Source organism: Meles meles, chromosome X (genome assembly GCF_922984935.1).
Source record: "Meles meles chromosome X, mMelMel3.1 paternal haplotype, whole genome shotgun sequence".
Taxonomy (NCBI): Eukaryota; Metazoa; Chordata; class Mammalia; order Carnivora; family Mustelidae; genus Meles; species Meles meles.
The window spans coordinates 59640874-59664404 of NC_060087.1; the positions used below are offsets into that span (position 1 = coordinate 59640874).

The following is a 23531-nucleotide window of genomic DNA, read 5'->3' on the forward strand; positions in this document are numbered from 1 at the left end:
AACTGAATCAGTAATCAAAAATTTCCCAAACAAACAAAAGTCCCAGGCCAGATGGCTTCATAGGAAAATTCTACCAAATACTTAAACAGGAGCTAATACCTATTCTTTTCAAACTGTTCCAAAAAATAGAAAAGGAAGGTGAATTTCCAAACTCATTCTATAAGGCCAGCATCACCCCAATTCCAAAACCAAACAAAAACTCTACTAAAAAATGAGTAGTACAGGCCGTTATCTCTCATGAACATGGAGAGGATCATCAGAACACTAAAAACAGACCTGGCCTATGATCTAGCAACTGCACCACTAAGTATTTACCTGAAGAATACAGAAATACTGATTCAAAAGGCTACATGCACCCTGATGCTTTTATAGCAGCCTTTTCTACAACAGCCAAATTATGGAAACAGACCAAATGTCCACCAACTGATGTATGGATAAAGATGTGGTATATAGGGGCGCCTGGGTGGCTCAGTGGGTTAAAGTCTCTGCCTTCGAGGGCGCCTGGGTGGCTCAGTGGTTTAAGCCTCTGCCTTCGGCTCAGGTCATGATCCCAGGGTCCTGGGATCGAGTCCCGCATCAGGCTCTCTGCTTGGCGGGGAGCCTGCTTCCTCCTCTCTCTCTCTCTGCTTGCCTCTCTGCCTACTTGTGATCTCTCTCTGTCAAATAAATAAATAAAATCTTAAAAAAAAAAAAAGTCTCTGCCTTCGGCTCAGGTCATGATCCCAGGGTCCTGCGAACGAGCCCCACATTGGGCTCTCTGCTCCGCGGGGAGCCTGCTTTTTCCTCTCTCTCTCTGCCTGCCTCTCTGCCTACTTGTGATCTCTGACTGTCAAATAAATAAATATTTTTAAAAAGATGTGGTATATATACTCAGCCATAAAAAGAATGAAATCTTGCCATTTGCATCAATATGGATGGAGCTACAGAGTATTAGGCTAAGTGAAATAAGTCAGTCAGAGAAAGACAAATACCGTATGATTTCACTCATATGTGGAATTTAAGAAATAAAACAGATCAACACAAGGGGAAAAAAAGACAGGCAAACCAAGAAATGAGACTCCTAGCTCTAGAGAACAAACTGAGGGTTCCTGGTGCCGAGGTGGGCAGGGGTATAGGTTAAATAGTGAAGGGTATTAAGGAGGGCATTTGTGATGAACACTCGTTGTTGTGTGTAAGTGATTAATCACTGAATTCTAAACCTGAAACTAACATTACATTATATCTTAGCTAACTGAAATTTAAATAAAAACTTGAAAAGAAAAAGTGTTCAACAAAGAACAGGGTACCCTAGAATCAAAGGCTAAAAGAAATTGCTATAGTCACATCTTCCACAGAGCACTGGAAGTCTCCATCTGGCAACATTTAGCATAATCTTCACATTGGAAAATTAAAATTAAAATTCAGTAAAAGAAGTATTGGAAAATAACTTTTCAAACTTCCAAAGGATAAAGTCATTAAACCTTTCTACAGTTTAAATGTGTGTTACTTTCATTTAGTTGCGTAAGTTTCTGAGAAGCCAGATTGCTGTGTTTATTCCATTTTCTCCTAGCTTAGAGTCCAAGTAAACCCCGTAAAGCAGAAGAAATATTCATGAAAACCAGTCCGCTTTGTGACATTGCTGCTTAATTGCTCCTCATTACTTATCACTGTAATAATTGCCTCCACAATTTTTATACTTGATCTCAGCCAAAAGGCCGAGAAGCAATTGCCTCCACAATTTTTAAGTGTTTTTACTGAAATTAAGTCTAATAAAGTAAATTACACAACTTATACTTGGTTAGCTTGATGAATTTTCAAAGTCAATATAATGATGTAACCAATCCAAATCAACACAGACCTTGATCATTACCAAAAACTCAGAAGCAATGCAACCATCCCTATTCAAGTCCAACTCCCTTCAAGGGAAACCATTATCTTCAGTTCAAATATCATAAATTAGTTTTGCCTGCTTTTTTATCACATATAAATGAAATCAATGTCTGACTTTTTAAAATTTCAGTGTAACAGTATTCATTTTGTTCAACATTATGTTTGTGAGATTCATCCAATTTGTTGCACGTAGTTTACTTTTTGTTTTTATTTTTTATGTAATCTCTATGGCCAACATGGGGCTCAAACTCATGACTCAGAGATCAAGAGTTGCATGTTGTACTTACTGAGCCAGCCAGGCATCCCATAGATAGTTTATTTTTGATGAATCAAATTTAGAGATACGTTAGGCATTCTATATCAAATTTAGGAGCATAGCCTTGGGGACCTGCAGTTTTAAGTCCTCATTTTATTGTTAGACCCATTTCTAAAGAAAAAGAAAACTAATATTTATTGAGTACCTACTATGTCCCAGGTACACACATGGTTTTATTTAAAACCCTTACTAGCCCTATGAAGTGTGTATAATTGTTCCCCTTTAATAATGAAACTGAGATTAAGGAAGTTATCCTTATACCCATAGCTACACATAAAAGAGCCAGAATTTGGGGCATCTGGGTGGCTCAGTTGGCTGGGCGTCCAGCTCTTGGTTTCAGCTCATGTTGTGGTCTCAGAGTCATGAGATCAGGCCCTACACACAGCGGGGAGTCTGTTTGTCCCTTCCCCTTTCCTCCTCCCCCTGCTCACTCGCTCTCTCTCAAATAAATAAATAAAATCTTCTTAAAAAAAACATAATTTGAATTCACCTATGTCTGATTCTACCACCACCCAGTTTCCCATAGCTACAGAATATCCTCTTACCTATTTTTCGAAACCAATGAGCTTCATTAGCCCTTGAGTCTGAAGTCAAGGCCTCTCCATTGAAAGGCTGGGAGAGTTTCAGGAGTGCTGCATTGAACAGAAAGATTTTATAGTGAGGACTTTCACTTTATACTCTAGCAAAATTATTACTACTGCCTTAAAAATAGTCAAACATGAGTTTGAAATTAGAAAGTTCTTTTTGTTTATGTGTGTGCATAGGTAGATACCAAAAGTAATTAAAATGACACAAAGCATTACCAAAGCTCCAAGAAGCAGTTAACTCAAACTCTGGTGGGGAAAAACACATCTTTGGAGAGATTTAAAATTTTACCTAATCACTCACCACCTGAGGCAGAAAGAGAGGATTTACATGTAAGGAAATAAAAGAATAGGAACAATCATTTAAAAGACTGAAACGGAGGGGTGCCTGGGTGACTCAATGGGTTAAAAGCCTCTGCCTTCGGCTCAGGTCATGAACCCAGAGTCCTGGGATCGAGCCCCGCATTGGGCTCTCTGCTTGGTGGGGAGCCGGCTTCCCCCTCTCTCTCTGCCTGCCTCTCTGCCTACTTGTGATCTCTGTCAAATAAATAAATAAAATCTTAAAAAAAAAAAGACTGAAATGGAGATTGAGAACTGGAAGAGTATTGATAGGCTGCTGTAATACTTACTGAGCTCCCACAGCAAGCACACCGAAGAACCAGAACATGCTGTCATCATCACAAGACATTTATTACATACCCATATACCCTTCTCAAAGGTAAGAATACCAAACAGCCAAGTTTGAAAAACTTGGTTTCTTTTTTTAAGATTTTATTTGACAGAGAGAGAGAGACAGCGAGAGAGGTAACACAAGCAGGGGGAGTGGGAAAGGGAGAAGCAGGCTGATCAGGGCGCCCGGTGCAGGGCTCAATCCCAAGACCCCAGGATCTTGACCTGAACCGAAGGCACACACTTAACAAATGAGCCACCCAGGTGCTCCTGGGTTTCTAAAAGCCTTGGTTTCTAAACCACTTTGTTATATTTAACATCTTAGTGATAGGTATTTGAGGTGTAAAACTGAACTACTGAATAAAGAGAAGAGAGTTTCTAAGATGTTTTGGACATAAGGAAGTAGATATTTGGGTAGTGGAAATAGGAAGAGCTGCTAGGCAAAAGTGACACTGGCTAAGAAAGCACAGTGTTGGAAAAAAGAAATTGATGTGGCTAGGAGGTTAGCTTAAAGTGAAGAGGGAGGAGTTATTAGTAGATAGAGGAGATGACACAGTCTTGGGTAGTTCGATAAACAAGTTTCAAAATAATAAAGTAAACTATCTGAATCTGATTAAGAGGGCATGAAAATTAGCAGGGTGCACAGCATTTTTATTTGTCTTGATACTTTTTCACCTGTTCTATTCTTAGGTTGGGATCAAGTAGCAATAAGAACAGACAGAAAGGACAGAAGGAAAGAAGGAACTCTCTTTAAAATAAATTGGAATATGGGATGCCTGGGTGGCTCAATGGGTTAAGCCTCTGCCTTCGGCTCACGTCTTGATCTCAGGGTCCTGGGACCAAGCCCTGCATGGAGCTCTCTGCTCAGCAGGGAGCCTGCTTTCTTTCTCTCCCTACCTGCCTCTCTGCCTAGTTGTGATTTCTCTCTGTCAAATAAATAAATAAAATCTTTAAATAAAATAAGGTAAAATAAAATAAAATAAATTGGAATGAAAGGAGAGAAGAAATCACATTTGGAAATGAATGTTAGTGATGACAAACTTTCCTCTGCTTGTAAATAAAGAAACCAAAGTAGACTTCTATGGCAAACATTAATAAAAGCATGAAGCATAACTCAAACATGAAGTCTGTCTGAGTTATGTACCTGGAGAATTTAATAGAGGACAGAGGGAAGATGAAGGACTGAAAATAACCAAGACGATATTTACCTGTATTCAAGCAAGTGAAAAGTCTATCCATTTCTTTCTTTCTAAAAAATAAAGAAAAGAGTATTTTCCTACTGTTTCAAAGCTTTACAGAAAAGTACCAAAATGAGACCCCAAGAGAGTTACACAAAGACAATGCAAAATTGTGAATTTCATTGTTCAAGGTTCCAACCTATCATTTCAACCCTATTTTTCACTATAGGATACTGTTCCTCATTCCCCAGCATTCTCACATTTTTTCTGTGCAAAGGATTTCAATGGCTGATAAGGGTCACTGAATTTGAAAGCAGAGAGTGATTTTTGTGATTTTCAAGCTTTTTCTTTTTTGAAGAAGGGAATTAGAAACTTTGTTTCAAATAAACTTTGATGAAAATCTAATATATAAGAAAAGATGTAAGTTTGGCTACTCTGTTTGAACCAGTGGTGGGTAGAGGCCTAGAACCTCATTTTCCTGGAAGTCCCTGAAGCAGTGCCACAGAATTTCCAGGGTTCTGAAATATATTTTAAAAACCACTCATCCGGTCCAGACTCTTCATTTTTTTTTCTTTTTTAAAATTTCTTTTTATTTTATATATATATATTTATTTATTTATTTTTTATAAACATATAATGTATTTTTTTTCATATAATGTATTTTTATCCCCAGGGGTACAGACACATTGACCAGTGGAACAGAGTGGAGAGCCCAGATATGGACCCTCTACTCTATGGTCAAATAATCTTTGACAAAACAGGAAAAAAATATACAATGGAAAAAAGACAGTCTCTTCAATAAATGTTGCTGGGAAAACTGGACAGCGATATGTAGAAGAATGAAACTCGACCATTCTCTTACACCATACACAAAGATAAACTCGAAATGGATAAAAGACCTCAACGTGAGATAGGAATCCATCAGAATACTAGAGGATTCTGATAGAGGCAGTAACCTCTTCGATATCAGCCACAGCAACTTCTTTCAAGATATGTCTCCAAAGGCAAAGGAAACAAAAGTGAAAATGAACTTTTGGGACTTCATCAAAATCAAAAGCTTCTGCACAGCAAAGGAAACAGTCAACAAAACAAAGAGGCAACCCACAGAATGGGAGAAGATATTTGCAAATGACAGTACAGACAAAAGGTTGATATCCAGGATTTATAAAGAACTCCTCAAACTCAACAAACACAAAACAGATAATCATATCAAAAAATGGGCAGAAGATATGAACAGACACTTCTCCAATGAAGACATACAAATGGCTATCAGACACATGAAAAAATGTTCATCATCACTAGCCATCAGGGAGATTCAAATTAAAACTACATTGAGATACCTCTCAGTTAGAATGGCCAAAATTAGCAAGACAGGAAACAACGTGTGTTGGAGAGGATGTGGAGAAAGGGGAACCCTCTTACACTGTTGGTGGGAATGCAAGTTGGTGCAGCCACTTTGGAGAACAGTGTGGAGATTCCTCAAGAAATTAAGAATGGAGCTTCCCTATGACCCTGCAATTGCACTGCTGGGTATTTACCCCAAAGATACAGATGTAGTGAAAAGAAGAGCCATCTGTACCCCCAATGTTTATTGCAGCAATGGCCATGGTTGCCAAACTGTGGAAAGAACCAAGATGCCCTTCAATGGATGAATGGATAAGGAAGATGTGGTCCATAAACACGATGGAGTATTATGCCTCCATCAGAAAGGATGAATACCCAACTTTTGTAGCAACATGGATGGGACTGGAAGAGATTATGCTGAGCGAAATAAGTCAAGCAGAGAGAGCCAAGTATCATATGGTCTCACTTATTTGTGGAGCATAACAAAGAACACGGTGGACATGGGGAGATGGAGAGGAGAGGGAGTTGAGGGAAACTGGAAGGGGAGATGAACCATGAGAGACTATGGACTCTGAAAAACAACCAGAGGGTTTTGAAGGAGCGGGGCTGGGGATGGGAGGTTGAGGAACCAGGTGGTGGGTAATAGGGAGGGCACGTACTGCATGGAGCACTGGGTGTGGTGCAAAAACAATGAATACTGTTATGCTGAAAATAAACAAATAAACAAAAAAACCACTCATCCAGTCCAGACTCTTCATTTTTTTTATTTCTTTTTATTTTATATATATATATATATATTTTATTTCTTATTTTTTATAAACATATAATGTATTTTTATCCCCAGGGGTACAGGTCTGTGAATCGCCAGGTTTACACACTTCACCATAGCACTCACCATAGCACATACCCTCCCCAATGTCCATAACCCCCCTCCCCCTCTCCCAACCCCACCTTCCCCCAGCAACCCCCAGTTTGTTTTGTGCAATTAAGAGTCACTTATGGTTTCAGACTCTTCATTTTAAAGATGAGGAAACAGATCTGGAAATGGAGGATGTTGTGTCTAATGTCATGTAATTAATGACAATTCCAGGACTATTACACAGGTCTCTTGACCCTTTGTCAAATTTCTTTAGAGGGTATATAAATTTTAATGGAGAAAAACATGTCACTTTACTGAACAAAGGAATGAATACAGAGGTACTGGCAAGCTCAACTAAGGAAGTTAAGAAGAAGTAGAGTATACTATTAGACTGGCATTATCATGAGGAGCTCTAGTATTATATAATAAAGACTATGCTTCAGGAAAAGTAGCAGCTTTCTCAGACATAAATATTAGAAGCCTGGTTTACTTAAAATAACTTCTTAAAGTAAACTTCACTGATGTGAATTTCAGCTGATCTAAAGTTGACATCCTCACTTATTTAATTCAGTGACTATAAAATAATCTAGTAAGGGTCCATTAACACAAATACATAGTATAAAATAAGAATGAAGACCTGGATAGGGATGTATATATAGTCTATTTAAAAGCCAAACTGCTTAAAAAATTTTTAGCATGTAAGTTGTTATAATACTTAGGTAGCTACTGCTAAATGAAAACCATCAGTTTTTTGGAAGAGAAAGGAACTTTAAAAATTACCCAGTCTAGCTGTTTTATTTAACAGATGAAAAAAATAAAGCTTAGGTAAGTTAAAATAAGTTGTTGTCTAAGATGAACTGGAGTTAGTGAAATAACTGAAACTGGAACTCAATTCTCTGACTCTTCCACCGAATGGGCTTTAAAAAAAAAAAAAATCTTTGTTAAATAAAGTGCTGCTATCTGAAAACACTGCTAGCAGATGTTCTTTATGACTGTATTTACTATAAAACAATAAAGATCTATTTTTAAACTACTCTGTAATTTAAGTTTACCATTAATTTAAACAGGATTCCTTTCCTTTCCCCATTTCCAAATTGGTTTTAATGAATAAGGTTTGACTATATGTCACAATTACATGGAATATGAAGCACTTAAGACCAGTACTAAAAGTCTTCTTGTAAAGAACCGATTGATACCCAGCTACTTAAATCAACTGAGTGGCTATTATATGTCAGACACTGTCTTAGGTTTCAGAGATACAATATAAATACACATAGTCCTCAAAGAGATCTTATAATCTATTAGCTATGTTTGGTTTCTGAGTTTCTTTTCTTTTCTTTTTTAAAAATTTTAAATGACTTTTTAAAGTTTTGAAAATTGAAGTATAGTTGACTACATAATGTAACACTAGTTTCAGGTATACAACACCGTGACTGGACAGGTCTACACATTATGCCATGCTCACCACAAGTGTAGCTGCCATCAGCCACCATACAAGGCTATTACAATACCACTGTATTTTTAAACTTTTTATTGTGGAAAATTTCCAAGATGTTTCTATGTTAACAGACAAATGGATCCACATGTACCCGTTACCCAGCTTCAGTAATTATTAAACTCATCATCAATCTTGTTTCAACTCTACCTCCACCCATTTCTTTCCCTTCCCTATTATTTTGAAGCCAATTCCAGACTTCCTATCATTTCATCCATAAATATTTTAGGATGTGTCACTAAGAGAGAAAGATTATTTTACAAAACATAACCACACTATCATATGTCTAAAACTAATGTCTTAATATCATCAAATATTTGGCCATTATTAAGATTTAAAATTTTTTCAGTATCTTTTTTTAGTTTTTTGCATTCCTTTCTAATATATTCATAGAGTCTATAAAGAAGAGGCAAAATTTATGGTTGGGTAAAATTTGTGTCACGAAAAAAGTTAATTCATCAGTCCAATATTATCTTAGTCACAGATTATTTCCCAAAGAATTTAGCTGAAGAAATGTATTGCCTCTGGGTACAAATTATATATAAAGCAAAAGCAAAATAGAGATACACTATTATAAAGTTTCTATCTAAATAGAGAATACAGAGATGAGTAATTACTTCTCTGAAAGTCATCCCTAATCAAGACCTGCAATAGAGTTTTCTTTCAAATCATTAGGAGGTAGTGAATTTTGTGAATTAGAAATTGGTGACCTAATTCTTCCACCAAGTGTTAAGTTCTTGATGTCTTATGCCATAGAAACTGTGAGCAGAAAGATATCTGAGTACTCCTGGCTGAGCTGATACAGATTCACAATCAATGAGCTGACCGGGTTATATGTTTCTGTGGCAAAGTAAGAAATATGACTATATATGTCTCATGTTAAGAAAGGGGGAAATAGATGCAATACCACAGTAAAATCATACCTAACGTTACTGAGGGCTTAGTAAGTGCTTGGCACTCTTCTAAGTGTTTTCACGTATTTACTCATTGAGTCATCACAGCAACCCTGTAAGGTAGGCACTATTCTATTCTCATTTTACAGATGGGGAAATAAAAGCCCAGGTTACACATCTAATAAGAGGCAGAGCCAGGATATGAACCCAGAAAGACTGGCCCCAGAGACTATATTGATCTTACTATACTGGACATCTCTCAACATAAGGTTTATATTGGAAGTTACATATAATTATTCTAATGGAATCATTATTATTATTCTTTTTTTTTTTTTTTAAAGATTTTATTTATTTATTTTGACAGAGAGAGATCACAAGTAGACAGAGAGGCAGGCAGAGAGAGTGAGAGGGTAGCAGGCTCCCCGCGGAGCAGAGAGCCCGATGCGGGGCTCGATCCCAGGACCCTGAGACCATGACCTGAGCCGAAGGCAGCGGCTTAAACCACTGAGCCACCCAGGCGCCCCCATTATTATTATTCTAATAATAATTATTCTAACGGAATCATTTCTGTTGAAATAACTTACTTGCTTTCAGATTCTGGCATCTGAGAAACTTTTGGGAGAACTAGACGAAACAAACACCTGTATGATAAAGTAATACAAAAATTGATGCTTAGGAAAAACCAGGTGAAAGAGTATTTACCACCTTATTAATCTTGATTACCCCAGGAGGCAGAAGTGAGAAAAGAGAGGGTAAGGAGGAGACTAATTTTATTTTACTTATAGATCTTTGTATTGTTTTAATGGTTGTAATGAAAACATGCAAATTTTGTAAGTTGGGGAGAATAATTTAAGAAAACCATTTAAAAGCAAAAGCTCTGTTTATGATATATTCCTAAATAGTTCCACTGTTTATATATCACTACTCCAAATCACCTGCTAGAACATCAGGTATGAAGTACAAATCTTAATGTTTTTCTTAAGGAGCCTGGAGCTGGCCTTTGGGTAAAACATAAACTAGAATGACTGTTCTTTCAAGGGGATCTGACAGCATGATGAACTAACAAAATAAGGTAGCTTATAAAGTTTTAAACGCTAAAAATCTTCTTTAAAATACCATCTATCCTGAATGATTTTAGATATTTATCTGACTTAAGGAATATAAGTAACTCAAGACTCCTCTGATACTTATTTCTGTGACTCCATTCCTTTTCAAATGTAGTTGACCAATAGGAAAACCACTATAGAACCCTTCTGGTTTCTGACTTTGCTACTGACATATTCTCAGTCACATTAGAAGTTATCATGCCCTAACCTCATCCTCTATTTTACTACTGTATGTAAAAGTTCCCTTTTGATAAACCATTTTCCTTCACAGAAAGAGAAAAGGGGGAAAAATCAAATTCAACTGATGTCTTTTTTTTAAAGATTATTTATTTGAGAGCACGCGTGTGCGTGTAGAGCAGGGGGAAGGGACAGAAGGAGAGGGAGAAGCAGACTCCCTGCTGAGCAGGGAGCCCAAAGAGGAGCTTGATTCCAGGACCCTGAGATCATAACCTGAGCCAAAAGCAGATGCTTAACTGACTGGCACTCCCAACTGATATCTTTTTTTTTTTTTAACTTTAAGCATCCCTATCAAATTTCCAAAGACATTTTTCACAGAAATAGAAAAAAAATCCTAAAATTCATATGGAAACACAAAATACCCTGAATAGCTAAAGCAACCTTGAGAAAAAAGAATAAAAAAGCTGGAGATATCATACTTCCTGGTTTCAAACTATACTACAAAGCTATAGGAATCAAAGCAGCATGGTACCAGCACACAAAAAGAACAGAATAGAGAGCCCAGAAATAAAACCCATGTATAAACCGTGTATAGACCATGTTAACTAATATGAGAAGAGAGCCAAGAATATTCAATGGGGGAAAGACAGTCTTTTCAATAAATGTTGTTGGTAAAACTGGATATTCACATGCAAAAAAAATGAAATGGGGCCACCATCTTTCACTACTCACAAAAATTAACTTGAAATGGATTAAACACTTAAGACCTGAAACCAGTAAACCTCCTGAAAGAAAACATAGGTGAAAAGCTCTTTGACAATGACTTTTTGGACAGGACACCCAAAGCACAAGCAAAAGTGGGCAAGTGGGATGGCATCAAACCACAAAGCTTCTGCATAGCAAAGGAAACAAAATGAAAAGGCAACCTACAGAATAGGAGAAAATACTTGCAAACCATGTATCTGATAAGGGGTTACTATACAAAACAAATAAGGAGCATATACGACTCAGAAAAAAATAGAAATAATCTGATTTTAAAATGCCCAAAGGACTTGAATAGATATTTTTCCAAAGAAGACATGCATGGTCAACAAATACATCTTTTCAGATGCTGAACATCACTAATCATCAGGGAAATGTAAATCAAGACCACAAAGAGGCATCACCTCACACCTGCTAGAATGGCCAGTATCAAAAACACAGATAAGTTTTGGTGAGTATGTGGAAAAAAGGAAAACCTTTGACATCCTTGGTAGAAACAAATAGGTACAGCCACTAGAAAATAGTATGGAGGTTCCTCAAAAACTAAAAACAGAACTATCATATGATCTAGCAATCCCACTTTTGGGTATAGATTCAAAGAAAAGAAACCACTATCTTGAAAAGCTACCTGAACCTTCATGTTCACTGCAGCATTATTCACAATAGCCAAGACATGGAAACAACCTTAGTATCCACTGATAGATGAACAGCTGAAGAAAAATGTGGTATGTACACACACACACACACACACACGCACGCACACACACAGAGGAATTTTTTAAAAAGATTTTTATTTATTTAACTGACTGACAGAGACACAGTGAAAGAGGGAACAGAAGCAAGTTGAGTGGGAGAGGGAGAAGCAGGCTTCCTGCCAAGCAGGGAGCCCGATGCGGTGCTCGATCCCAGAACCCCAGGATCATGACCTGAGCTGAAGGCAGCCGCTTAATGACCGAGCCACCCAGGCACTCCACAAAGGAATATCTTTTTAAAATTTATTTATTTGAGAGAGAGAGAGAATTAGTGGGGGGAGGAACAGAGGGAGAGGGAGAGAAGAGAGTCTCAAACAGACTTGACACCCAGCACAGAGCCTGATGTGGTCTCGATCTCATGACCTGAGTCCAAATCAAGAGTCGGACACTTAACTGACTGAGCCACCCAGTTACCCCACCCCCCACAGGAATATTATTTAGCCACTGAAAAGAAGGAAATCTTGCCCTTTGTGACAACATGGATGGACTTTGAGAGCCTTGTACTAAGTGAAAAGACAAAGACAAATACTATACTATCTCACTTACGTGCTGAATCTTTTTAAAAAAGTGAAAAACACAGAAACAGAGTAGAATGGTGTTTGCTAGGAGCTGGGTATGGAAGAAGTGAGGAAATGTTGGTCAAAGGGTACAAACTTCATATTATAAGATGCATAAGTTGGGGATCTAAAGTAGAGCATGGTGACTATAGTTAATAAGATTGTATTATATATTTGAAAGCTGGGAAGAGACTAAATCTTAAATGTTCTTACCACACACAAAGAAACTGTAATTTCGTGAAGTGCTAAATATGTCAACTAATTTTGTTGTGCCAATCATTTCATAATATATGCATGTTTCAAGTCATCAGGTTATATACCTTAAATTTATATGTTATGTCAATTATATCACAAAAAAGCTTGGAAAAAATTTAAAATAACAGTTGGTATAGTAGACCTGATCACATCACATCAGTATTATTTTGACAAAGTTTATAGACCAAGAGTAACAGGAAATTCTTTCACATCTACGGGATGTGAATCACTTACTTTAAAGCTGTAAGGACTTGTTGCGGGTCTTCTGAATATTGAGCCAAATATTCCAAAGCTTTTCCTGCCACAATTTGTTGTCCATTCTAAAAAGGACAAATAAATTATATATCAAAGTGGTACTTAAAAATGTTACCTGTATTCCTGTCCTCTAAGGAAGAAAAAAATATGAACTTGTTAATTTTATATTATCAAAAAAGCCAATGCAAGATGATAGAATGAAGCAACAACTCATTGACAAAAACAGAACAGGTTCATATTGGCCTCAAAACCCCATTCCTTCCTACCATAAATATTTAAACTGGCCAACACTGCCCTGAACCCACTAAGATGAATCTTATTGTGATCTTTATCCCTGTTCATTAGCAGTAACCAAAAGAACCCCAGACCTTCATTTCTAGTACCCGAATCCCCATAAAGCTCTATAAACCCCTCTTTTCGCATTTCTCCCCAACTCCCCCAACCTTTCCAAATACGCTTTCTGAAGTCCAGTTCGTTACCATCAAAATCTTCTCTGTGAGCAACCCCTTCCCTGAAAGTTCCCTCCACATTCTTTCTGTAATGGAAATCTAGATCCCACCAAGGATACTGCTTCCAAAGAAGCCCTCTGAAGTAGTGGTGATTTTTCTCTCATTTCCCTTCTACTTGTCGAACTAGAGATGGAATAGGCAGCATTTTTGCTCTTCATTGCTGTTTTAAAATTATTCTCCCTTTCCCAACCCCCAAATCCCTAGCTTTGAATTTCCTGTCATCAGACTATATCACCCACCATTTCTCATTGTGCTGATCTACCAGCTTTCTGGCCTTTTCTTCTCATTTCTTGATGACTTATCTACTGCACAGTTATTTTCTCAAAAAACTACTCCTGTCTTAGTTTTTGGCACTTTCAATATATAGATAGATGATCCTCCTAATATTCTAGTCTCTTGGTTCCTTGATTTCTACTCTATCTTAGCTGTTCACTAACAGAGTCGTTGACTGTACCCTTTCATTACTATTGTCTTCTTATGAATTTGTTGGCCACCTCTAAGTTTTCTTTGAAGAAATGTCTGTTCATGTCTTCTGCCCATTTTTAAACTGGATTATTTGTTTTTTTGGGTGTTGAAGTTGTGTTGGTTCTTTATATATTTTGGATACTGCCCCTTTATTGGTTATTTCTTTTTTTTTTAAACATTTTTATTTATTTATTTGACAGAGAGAGAAAGATCACAAGTAGGCAGAGAGGCAGGCAGAGAGAGAGACGGAAGCAGGCTCCCCGCCAGAGCAGAGAGCCCGATGCGGGGCTCGATCACAGGACTCTGAAGTCATGACCTGAGCCGAAGGCAGAAGCCCAACACACTGAGCCACCCAGGCACCCCATTTATTGGTTATTTCATTTGCAAATATCTTCTTCTATTCAGTACGTTGTCTTTTAGGTTTGTTGATTATTTCCTTCACTGTGGAGAAGCTTTTTATTTTAATGTAGTCACAATAGTTTATTTTTATTTCCCTTGCCTCAGGAGACATATCTAGAAAACTGCTGCTATGGCTGATGTCAGAGAAATTACTGCCTGTGGTCTCTTCTAGGATTTTTATGAGTTCAAGTCTCACATTTTGGTCTTTAATCCATTTTGAGTTTATTTTTGTGTATGGTGTAAGAAAGTGATTCAGTTTCATTCTTTTACATGTAGGTGTCCAGTTTTCCCAGCACCATTTGTTGAAGAGACTGTCTTTTTCCGATTGCATATTCTCTCCTCCTTTGTTGAAAATTAATTGACCATATGATTATGTGTGTATTTCTGGGTTTTCTATTCTATTCCACTGATCTCTGTGTTGGAGTCTGTCATTACTAATGGGATACACGAAGTCAGGGCTGGGACTAAGGTAACCTAAGTGATGTTAAGTGAGGCTCTTAAGGTACAAAATTTAAGGAGGCACTCACACTTAGGGTCACACAAGAACCAACTCTGCACTTGCATGACTCAGAAAGTGGGTGCTTCCTTAAGTGCCTCACTTCCTCACCCTGGTCCTGCACCCTGCTCTGTTTCATGTATTCCACTTTCTGACCACCTTTCTAATTTACTCCCTTCTGTTACTCCAGCAATCCTTCAACTGCACTTAGACCTCCAATTCATTCATGCTATGAATTTTTCGCTGTCCCTCATCCCTTTGATGTCGTCCTCCATGACCAGTTTAAATTCCATGGGGATTAACGATAATCACTTCCTTTTTTTCTGATTTTCCTACTACTACTCCTTTGCTTCATTGTATTCATCTGGCAAAACCACGAATGTGGTTAAATCCAACTTTCTACTGACTTTTGTGCCTATACCCATGCAGCTAAAAGTGGCTGGATAAAAACCTGTACAACTATTTCTTTTACTTTAAAACTTCATCAAATATTTACTGGGCAAGCATCCCACACTAGCATGTCATTCGCTTTCTTGCTTTCCTGCATTATCAGTTTATACCTTACCCGTCTTCTCAAACTCCCCAACATCTCCTCTTCCATTCTCACTTCTGGTGATGACCTTGTTCCCTACTTTGTTGAAAAAACTGAAGCTGTCAAGAAAAAAACCTTCCAGATTCCCACTACCACATTTATTCATACACCAGGAACCACACCACATACTCTAACTTCTCAACTACTATCATAGATAACTATCCATTTTCTTTCCTAAAGGCAGTCCCTGAATTTATACACTTGTGTCCATCACCTCTTACCTATTTAAGGACATTGCTCTAATAATTCTCTTTTCTCTACCACACACATTGTCAACTTTTTATTCTCTCACTAGGTCATTTCCATCAGCATATAAGCACTCTCATTCATCCCAACTCAAATAAACCAACAAACCTCTGATTCTACTTCTTACACCAACTTCTAACCAGTTTCTTTTCTTTGTAGCAAACTCCTCTAAAGAGTTCCATTAATTGGCTCTCAAAATGGAAAAGAGGTAAAAATCTTATGGATAAATACATAAGAATTACCTCTAGAGCAAACTGGGCAGCTAAACTGAGAAGCATGACAGGTGACTCTCTATCTAGAAGTAGCTCATTCTCCTCTGGAACTTCAGGTATTAATAACTTCTCTAATGCAGTAATTGCCCGCAAAGCTGAAAAAGAAGGAAACAATTTAAAAAATGAGATACTCTTATCAAAGGTAATAGCTATATATGATTAATTATACCACAGTGATTTTGGAACACATTTTAAGGGCACCGATATCTTTTCTTTTATTAAGTTCAATTAGCCAACATATAGTATATTATTAGTTTGATGTAGTGTTCAAAGAGCACTAGCACAAAAAAATGCCCAACTGAGCAATTCACCTCTGTGAATTTATCCTATGGATATACTTGCAAAAGTGAACAAAAACATACAAATATGTTTACCCAGCAATTTTTTAAAAGTACAGTATAGAACCAACCTAAATTCCATCAATAATCGATGGGCTAAATACATTGTGGTACATTCATAAAAGGGAATCTAAAATGGAATGAAACTTAAAAATGAATGGTGGCATTACATTCCATTATATATCTTAAAGATAGACTACAATAAATTAAATGTATGCACTATAGAACTTAAGTAACAAAATAAGAAAAAAAAGAGCTAATACGTCAAAAGATGAGATAAACGTAATCATAAAAAAATACTCAATCCAAAAGAAAGTAGAAAAAAAGAAAAATGGTGACAATGAAGAGATGAGACAAACAGAAGACAAATAAAAAGGTGCTAAATTTAAACCTAACCACATCAATAATCATGTTAAAGATAAATGGTCTAGATGACCCAAGTAAAAGGCAGATAGTTACACTGAATTAAAGAAAGCAACTTTCAGTTATATGCTACCTACAAGAAACACACTTAAAATATAAAGACAAGATTAGTTAAAAGAAAACGCATGGGGTAATATATACTATGTTAAAGGTAATCAAAAGAAAGCTGGAGTGGCTATATTAATATCAGACAAAATGGATTTCAGAGCAAAGAATATTACGTAACAAGGTTAATTCATGATGATAAAGGAATTAATTCATTGTGAGACTATAACAATCTTAAATGTTTATGCATCTTATAACAGAATTTCAAAACACAAGGAGCAAAAACTTAAAGAACTGCAAGGAAAAATTAAAAAATCCACAATTACAGTCTAAGATTTCAGTACCTTCTCTTAGTAATGGCAGAACAAGTCGTAAATCAGCAAGGATGTAGTACACTTTACGTAATTAATCAACCTGATCTGAATAACATTTACAGAACAACGCCAGTAAAATATACATTTTTCTCAGGTGCATATAGAACATTTACAAATAAAGACAATATTCTGGGCCATAGAACAAGCCTTAACATTTTTTAAAGGATTCAAGTTATATAAAATTATGATCTTTGACTATATGATTTCAAGTTTATTATATAGCTAAACTAATTAAGACAGTATGTAAGTAGTATAAAGACAGATTAATAGATCAATGGAACAGAATGAAGAATCCAGAAAGAGACCCACACACACAACTGCTTTTCAATAAATGTGCAAAGGTAATTCAGTTAAAAAAATAGTTTTTAAATAAATAATGCTGAAAAAATGACGCTGGAATGATTAGATAGCCATGTGCAAAAAAAAAAAAAAAAAAGAACGTCAGTTCATAAATTAAATAGCAGAATTAACATAAAAAATCGATCACAGAACTAACCATACACTTAAACCTATAATATATTTTTTAAATATTTTATTTATTTGACAGAGAGAAATCACAACTAGGCAGAGAGGCAGGCAGAGAGAGAGGAGGAAGCAGGCTCCCTGCGGAGCAGAGAGCCGGACATGGGGCTCGATCCCAGGACCCTGGGATCATGACCTGAGCCGAAGGCAGAGGCTTTAACCCACTGAGCCACCCAGGCGCCCCTTAAACCTATAATATTTTGTGAAGAAAACACAGGAAAAAAAATGTTGTGACCTTAGATTAGGTAAAGCTTTTCTTACCCATTATACCAAAGAGGAAAAAAGATAAATTAGACTGTCAAATGTCTCATGAGAGACACTGATAAGAAAATAAAAAGAAAAAAACTTGTAAAACACATATCCAATAATTTGTGTGTGTAATACATATAGAACTTTCAAAACTCAATAAGAAAACAAAGTTCCGTCTATCTTAGCAAGTAAATTATATTTCTTCCCTATGTTCTAGCCTCTATGACAGAAGATGAATAAAACATATAAAGATGAATTTTAAAAAAGAAAACAAAGTTCCCTGTAGAAAACTGGACAGAAGATTTATACAAACACTGTCAAAGAAGATACATGGGTATCAAATATCAGACATTACAGAAATGCTAGTTAAAACCACAATAGGGTAATACTACCAACTATTAGCATGGCATATAGTTTTAAATGGACAGTTCCAACTGCTGTTGAGGACACAGATCACCTAGAGCATTCGTATATAGCTGGTCAGAACGTAAAATTGTATAGATACTTAGGAAAACAGCTTGGCAATTTCTAACATGTATTTACCATATAATCCAAAAATCCAACTCCTAGATATTTATCCTAGAGAAGTTAAATCTTATCACACAAAATCTGTAAACAGATATTTATGGCACGTTTATTCACAGCTGCTCAAAACAGAAACCATCCAAATATACTTCAACTGGTGAATGAATAAACAAACTGTGGTACATACATACTATAGAGTATACTATAGAGTACTACTCAGCAATAACAAAAAACAAACTATGGAAACACAACAGTATGAATGAGTTTTGAATGCATTATCAAGTGAAAGAAAGGCTCAAAAAGCTTCATAATATATGACCCCTTTATATGACACTTTGGAAATGGCAAAAATATAGATAGAAATGAGTTCAGTTGTTTCCAGGATTAAAACTAGTTGGAAGGATGACAATAAAGGAAACTGAGGTAATGTTTTGTTCTATATCATGACTGTAATGGTGGTTACACGATGGTACACATTTGTCAAAACTCATAGAATTATTAATATAAATAAACCTCATAGAATCATACCCTAGTAAGAGTAAGTTTTATTCTATATATTATCAATAAACATGGCTTTAAAAATGGTCACAAATAACTGGGGAAAAAATAAAAAGACTGAACTGATGCTATGTTTAAAAAGTAAAAAAAAATTTTAATAGAATGTTAAAAGGTTTAATAGGAAATCTATTTTTTTTTGCCATTTCTACTGGTAAAAATCTCAAATTTTTTTAATCTTTCAACATAATGCATCAAAAAAACCCCACAAATTCTCAGAGGTCTTCAATGAAAACACTGATGATGGACATGACTACACTATAAACCCTGATAAAGAACTGACACCAACTTGCTAATCTTTAATTAATATACAGGAACACTTTAGTATCTGGTGGAACATTCATTCTTCAATGAAGAATAAATTATCTTTCTTTTTTATGGAGTGCAAAGCAGAGTCCATTGCACATAGTAGGTATTCATAAACAGTTGCTCAATTGGATTAGTTTAAATTCTGTTTGGATCTATTAATTTAAACTTCTTCATTTCTCAAGTTATGCCTTTCACAAGGGACAACCAGTCTGGAGCTCCAGCTGCCTCAGAATATCCTCAGCTACACTGATGGCTGAATGGGAATAATAATATCACAGCACAGGCATATCTGTAACCAAGTCAAGATCCAGGAGTGTACAGACACATCAACTAGGAAACTATGTTTAACTTAATGGAAAAGGCACAGCACTGATAGGATGAGGTTCATGTGAGCACTGTCAACTCTGTAGAAAGAAACTCCATTTCAAGGCCAAATTTCTTACCAATCACTTCCCAAATAAGTGAAAACATTTTAAAGTAAGCTGGAGACTTCGACTGTCTAAGACAACTCTTAACTGAAATGGGTTTGCAGTATCAATTCCCTCTTATCCCACAGCTTTTTAAACTTAATATTTTTAAGAGGTTCAAACGACAAAAGGTACACAAAAAAGTATACCATGACAAGACTTTCACTCCAATTCTTGTCCCACATCTCCCTAGTTCTTACTTCCCCAATAGGCAAACCCTGTTCTTTTATTCCTATGTAAACTTCATAATTCCTGGGGCACCTGGGTGGCTCAGTGGGTTAAGCCTCTGCCTTCAGCTCAGGTCATGATCTCAGAGTCCTGGGATCGAGCCCCACATCAGGATCTCTGCTCCATGGGGAGCCTGCTTCCTCCTCTCTCTCTGCCTGCCTCTCTGCCTCCTTGTGATCTCTCTCTGTCAAATAAATAAAATCTTTAAAAAAAAACCTTCATAATTCCTTTTTGGATGGTTGTATCATCTTTACATAGTCAAGCCAGAATATAGAATATATAACGCCATTGTCTTGAAAACAATGTTTTTTCCTTTATGGTAGAAGATTATTATTATTTATATTAACAGTTAGATATAACTCACAAATAGCATTCATACCTCTGTCAGAGTTTCCCTCTAAAACTGCAATCTTGAATACATAAAACTGAGTGAAAATATTTGTAGGATCACGTCGTTCAGCTTCTATCACTGCCTCTTTAGCCTAAAAAAAAAAAATATTGGCTCTCTTTCATATAAGTAATAAGGAAGACCTTATCATATTTTACTAAAATTATTAATATAGTCACAATGGATAAGGATACGCATCATAAAAAGACATGAATCTAAGTAAAATCTTTAAAGAACTGTTCCCTTAAAATGCTAAAGAAACAGTGAGTTCTGCTTCTAGAAATAGGGTGCATTATATATGTCAGACTAACTCTCCTACTGAAAACAAAAAATGTTAGATAACTTTTTTTTTCAATTCTAAAGCAACTTACAAGATAATAAAATCTAAGCGAAAAAAGTGAGGTTCCAGAGAAACAAGCAGAGAATTAAAGCCACTTTATTTTTCTGGTGGACATTTATAAATCTAGACAAATGTCAGCTTTAGTTTTAAATGAATCTCACTAGGTTAGGAAAACAGACATCAAGACCCAAGGGACCACACACTTAGGCTATCAGAACTAAACTGCTCCTACCTCCATCACCAGGGGACTGCAAAGAAAGTTACTTTGGTTTTGAGTGGAACACAGCAAAATATGGTGGGGAGAACCAATCCCTGAGGCATGTATTTACATCACCAAATTACAGGAAGCCAAAAGACCTCAAGCTATGAATTGAGTTGACATTGGTCCCAAACATCTGAAGAAGCAAAGGTAAATGTTCTCTGGGGGAAATAATCTTCATCCTAGGCTTCAAAATATTTCCAAAAATGATTTTTCAAAAATCAGGAGTAGTAAACAAGAAAAAAAATTAAGCAAACTAAGACGCAATACAACATAAATGAGAATCAGCATTAACAAATTACCGAAAGATTCTTAAAATGTAGATACCAGAATTATAAAAAACTATAAAACAACTGTTTTCAAAGTTTAAAGAAATAAAAGGCCCTCAGAAGTATATGTAAGTAGGCTGATATACAATATTACATATTGATATGGTACAGTGGTTATTTCCAGCTGATACCAATTCCGATTGATTACTGCCTGTGGAATATGAATTGTTACACATCCTGAATATCACAGAAGTTTGTAGGAAACAGAAACTATAAAATATGACTTTGATGATGTGAAAAAGAAGAACTATGTGAAATGCAATAATCCAAATGGAAACATGGTGGATAGGTTCAATTGCAGATTAGAAACATGAGAAGGGAAAATTAGTGAACTGAAAGATAAGGCAAAATAAATTAGGAATAGTACAGATATTACAAACATGGACAGTTCAATAAAGATTCTTTTTAAGACAACAACTAAAAGAACTGAAACACTAAGTAATTTCCACACTGGTAGCAGGGGGTAACCAGAAATTTCAAAAAACAGAGGATACTTCTTTCAACAAACTGTGTTGAAACAAATGGACATCCATGTGCAAAAAAAAATATGAATCAGACCATAAACTTCCACAAAATTAACACAAAATGGATCATAAACCTAACCATAAAACCCCCAGCTATAGAACACTTAGAAAGTAACATAGGTGAAAACTGAAGTGACCACTAGTTTGCTAATGACTTTTTATTTTTTATTTATTTTTTTAAATGTTTTCTTTTTAAATATTTTATTTACTTATTTATTAGACAGAGAGACAGAGAGACAGACGGTGAGAGAGGGAACACAAGCAGGGGGAGTGGGAGACGGAGAAGCAGGCCTCCTGCAGAGCAGGGAGTTCAATGTAGGGCTCTATCCCAGGACCCTGGGATCCTGACCTGAGCTGAAGGCAGATGCTTAAAGACTGAGCCACCCAGGCGCCCCTATTTTTCAGTTTTTATTTAAATTCCAGTTAGTTAACATACAGTGTAATGTTAGTTTTACATGTATAATACAGTGATTCAACAGTTCCATACAACACACAGGGCTCAACATGACAAATGCACTCCTTAATTCCCATCACCTATTTAACATCACCCCCCCACCCACCTCCCCTCCAGTAACCCTCAGTTTGTTCTCAGTTTTGTTAGTTAAGGGTCTGTTTCCTCCTTCATCTTTTATTTTCCTGAACACTCCTTTGCTTTCTGTCTTAAATTTCACTTAGGAGTGAATTTATATGGTATTTGTCTTTCTCTGACTGAATTATTTCACTTAGCATAATACTATCTAGTTCCATCCATGTCGTTGCAAATGGCAAGACTTCTTTCTTTTTGATGGCTGAGTAATATTCCATTATATGCAAATATGCACTATAACTTCTTTATCCATTCATCAGTCAATGGACATTTGGGCTCTTTCCATAATATGGTCATTGTAGATAATGCTGCTATAGACGTGAGACATTGGTGTGAAGCCATGGGGCCCTGGACTTCGTTTGTTGAGAGATTTTTGATTATTGATCCAGTTTCTCGGCTAGTTATGAGTCTATTCAAGTTTTCTATTTCTTCATGCTTCAGTTTTGATGATTTATATGTTTTTTGAAATTTATCTATTTCCTTTAGGTTGGTGATGACTTAAAAAAAACCACCAAACCACAATCCATTAAATTAGGAATTAGACATTATTATTATTAGAAATGTCTGCTATGTGAAAGATATCATTAGAGAATGAAAACATAAGTTGCAGAGTGAGAGAAAACATTTGCAAAACACACATCTGATAAAAAGCTGATATCTAAAACACATAGAGAATTCAACAATAAGACAAGAAACTACTTAATTATAAATTAGGGGAAAGACCTGAACAGTTACTTCACTAAAAAGATATACAGATAGCAAACAAGCATATAAAACGATACTCAACATTATATTTCACCAAGAAAATGCAAATTAAAATAATACCACTATACAACTATTAAAATAGCTAAAATTTAAAACATTCACAAAACCAAATACTGGTAAGAATGTGGAGAAACAGGAATACTCATTCATTGTTAGTAAGAAAAGAGTAGAGCCATTTTGAAAGACAGTTTCATAGTTTCTTATAAAACTAAACATACTCTCACAATATAATCTAGCAACTGCCCTTCTTAGTAT

General features: G+C 36.1%; 1 protein-coding gene across 1 annotated transcript in view; it reads right to left on the reverse strand.

Moving 5' to 3' along the window:
• Window positions 1-23531, reverse strand: part of TEX11 (testis expressed 11) — a 297399-nt gene that overhangs the window by 93259 nt on the left and 180609 nt on the right. The window contains exons 16-21 of the mRNA XM_045994777.1: window positions 20465-20567; window positions 16021-16145; window positions 13051-13136; window positions 9792-9848; window positions 4647-4687; window positions 2731-2817 (exon numbers count right to left, since the gene is read on the reverse strand). Of these exons, the coding sequence (XP_045850733.1) occupies window positions 2731-2817; window positions 4647-4687; window positions 9792-9848; window positions 13051-13136; window positions 16021-16145; window positions 20465-20567 (499 nt within the window). The remainder of the gene's footprint in view (window positions 1-2730; window positions 2818-4646; window positions 4688-9791; window positions 9849-13050; window positions 13137-16020; window positions 16146-20464; window positions 20568-23531) is intronic.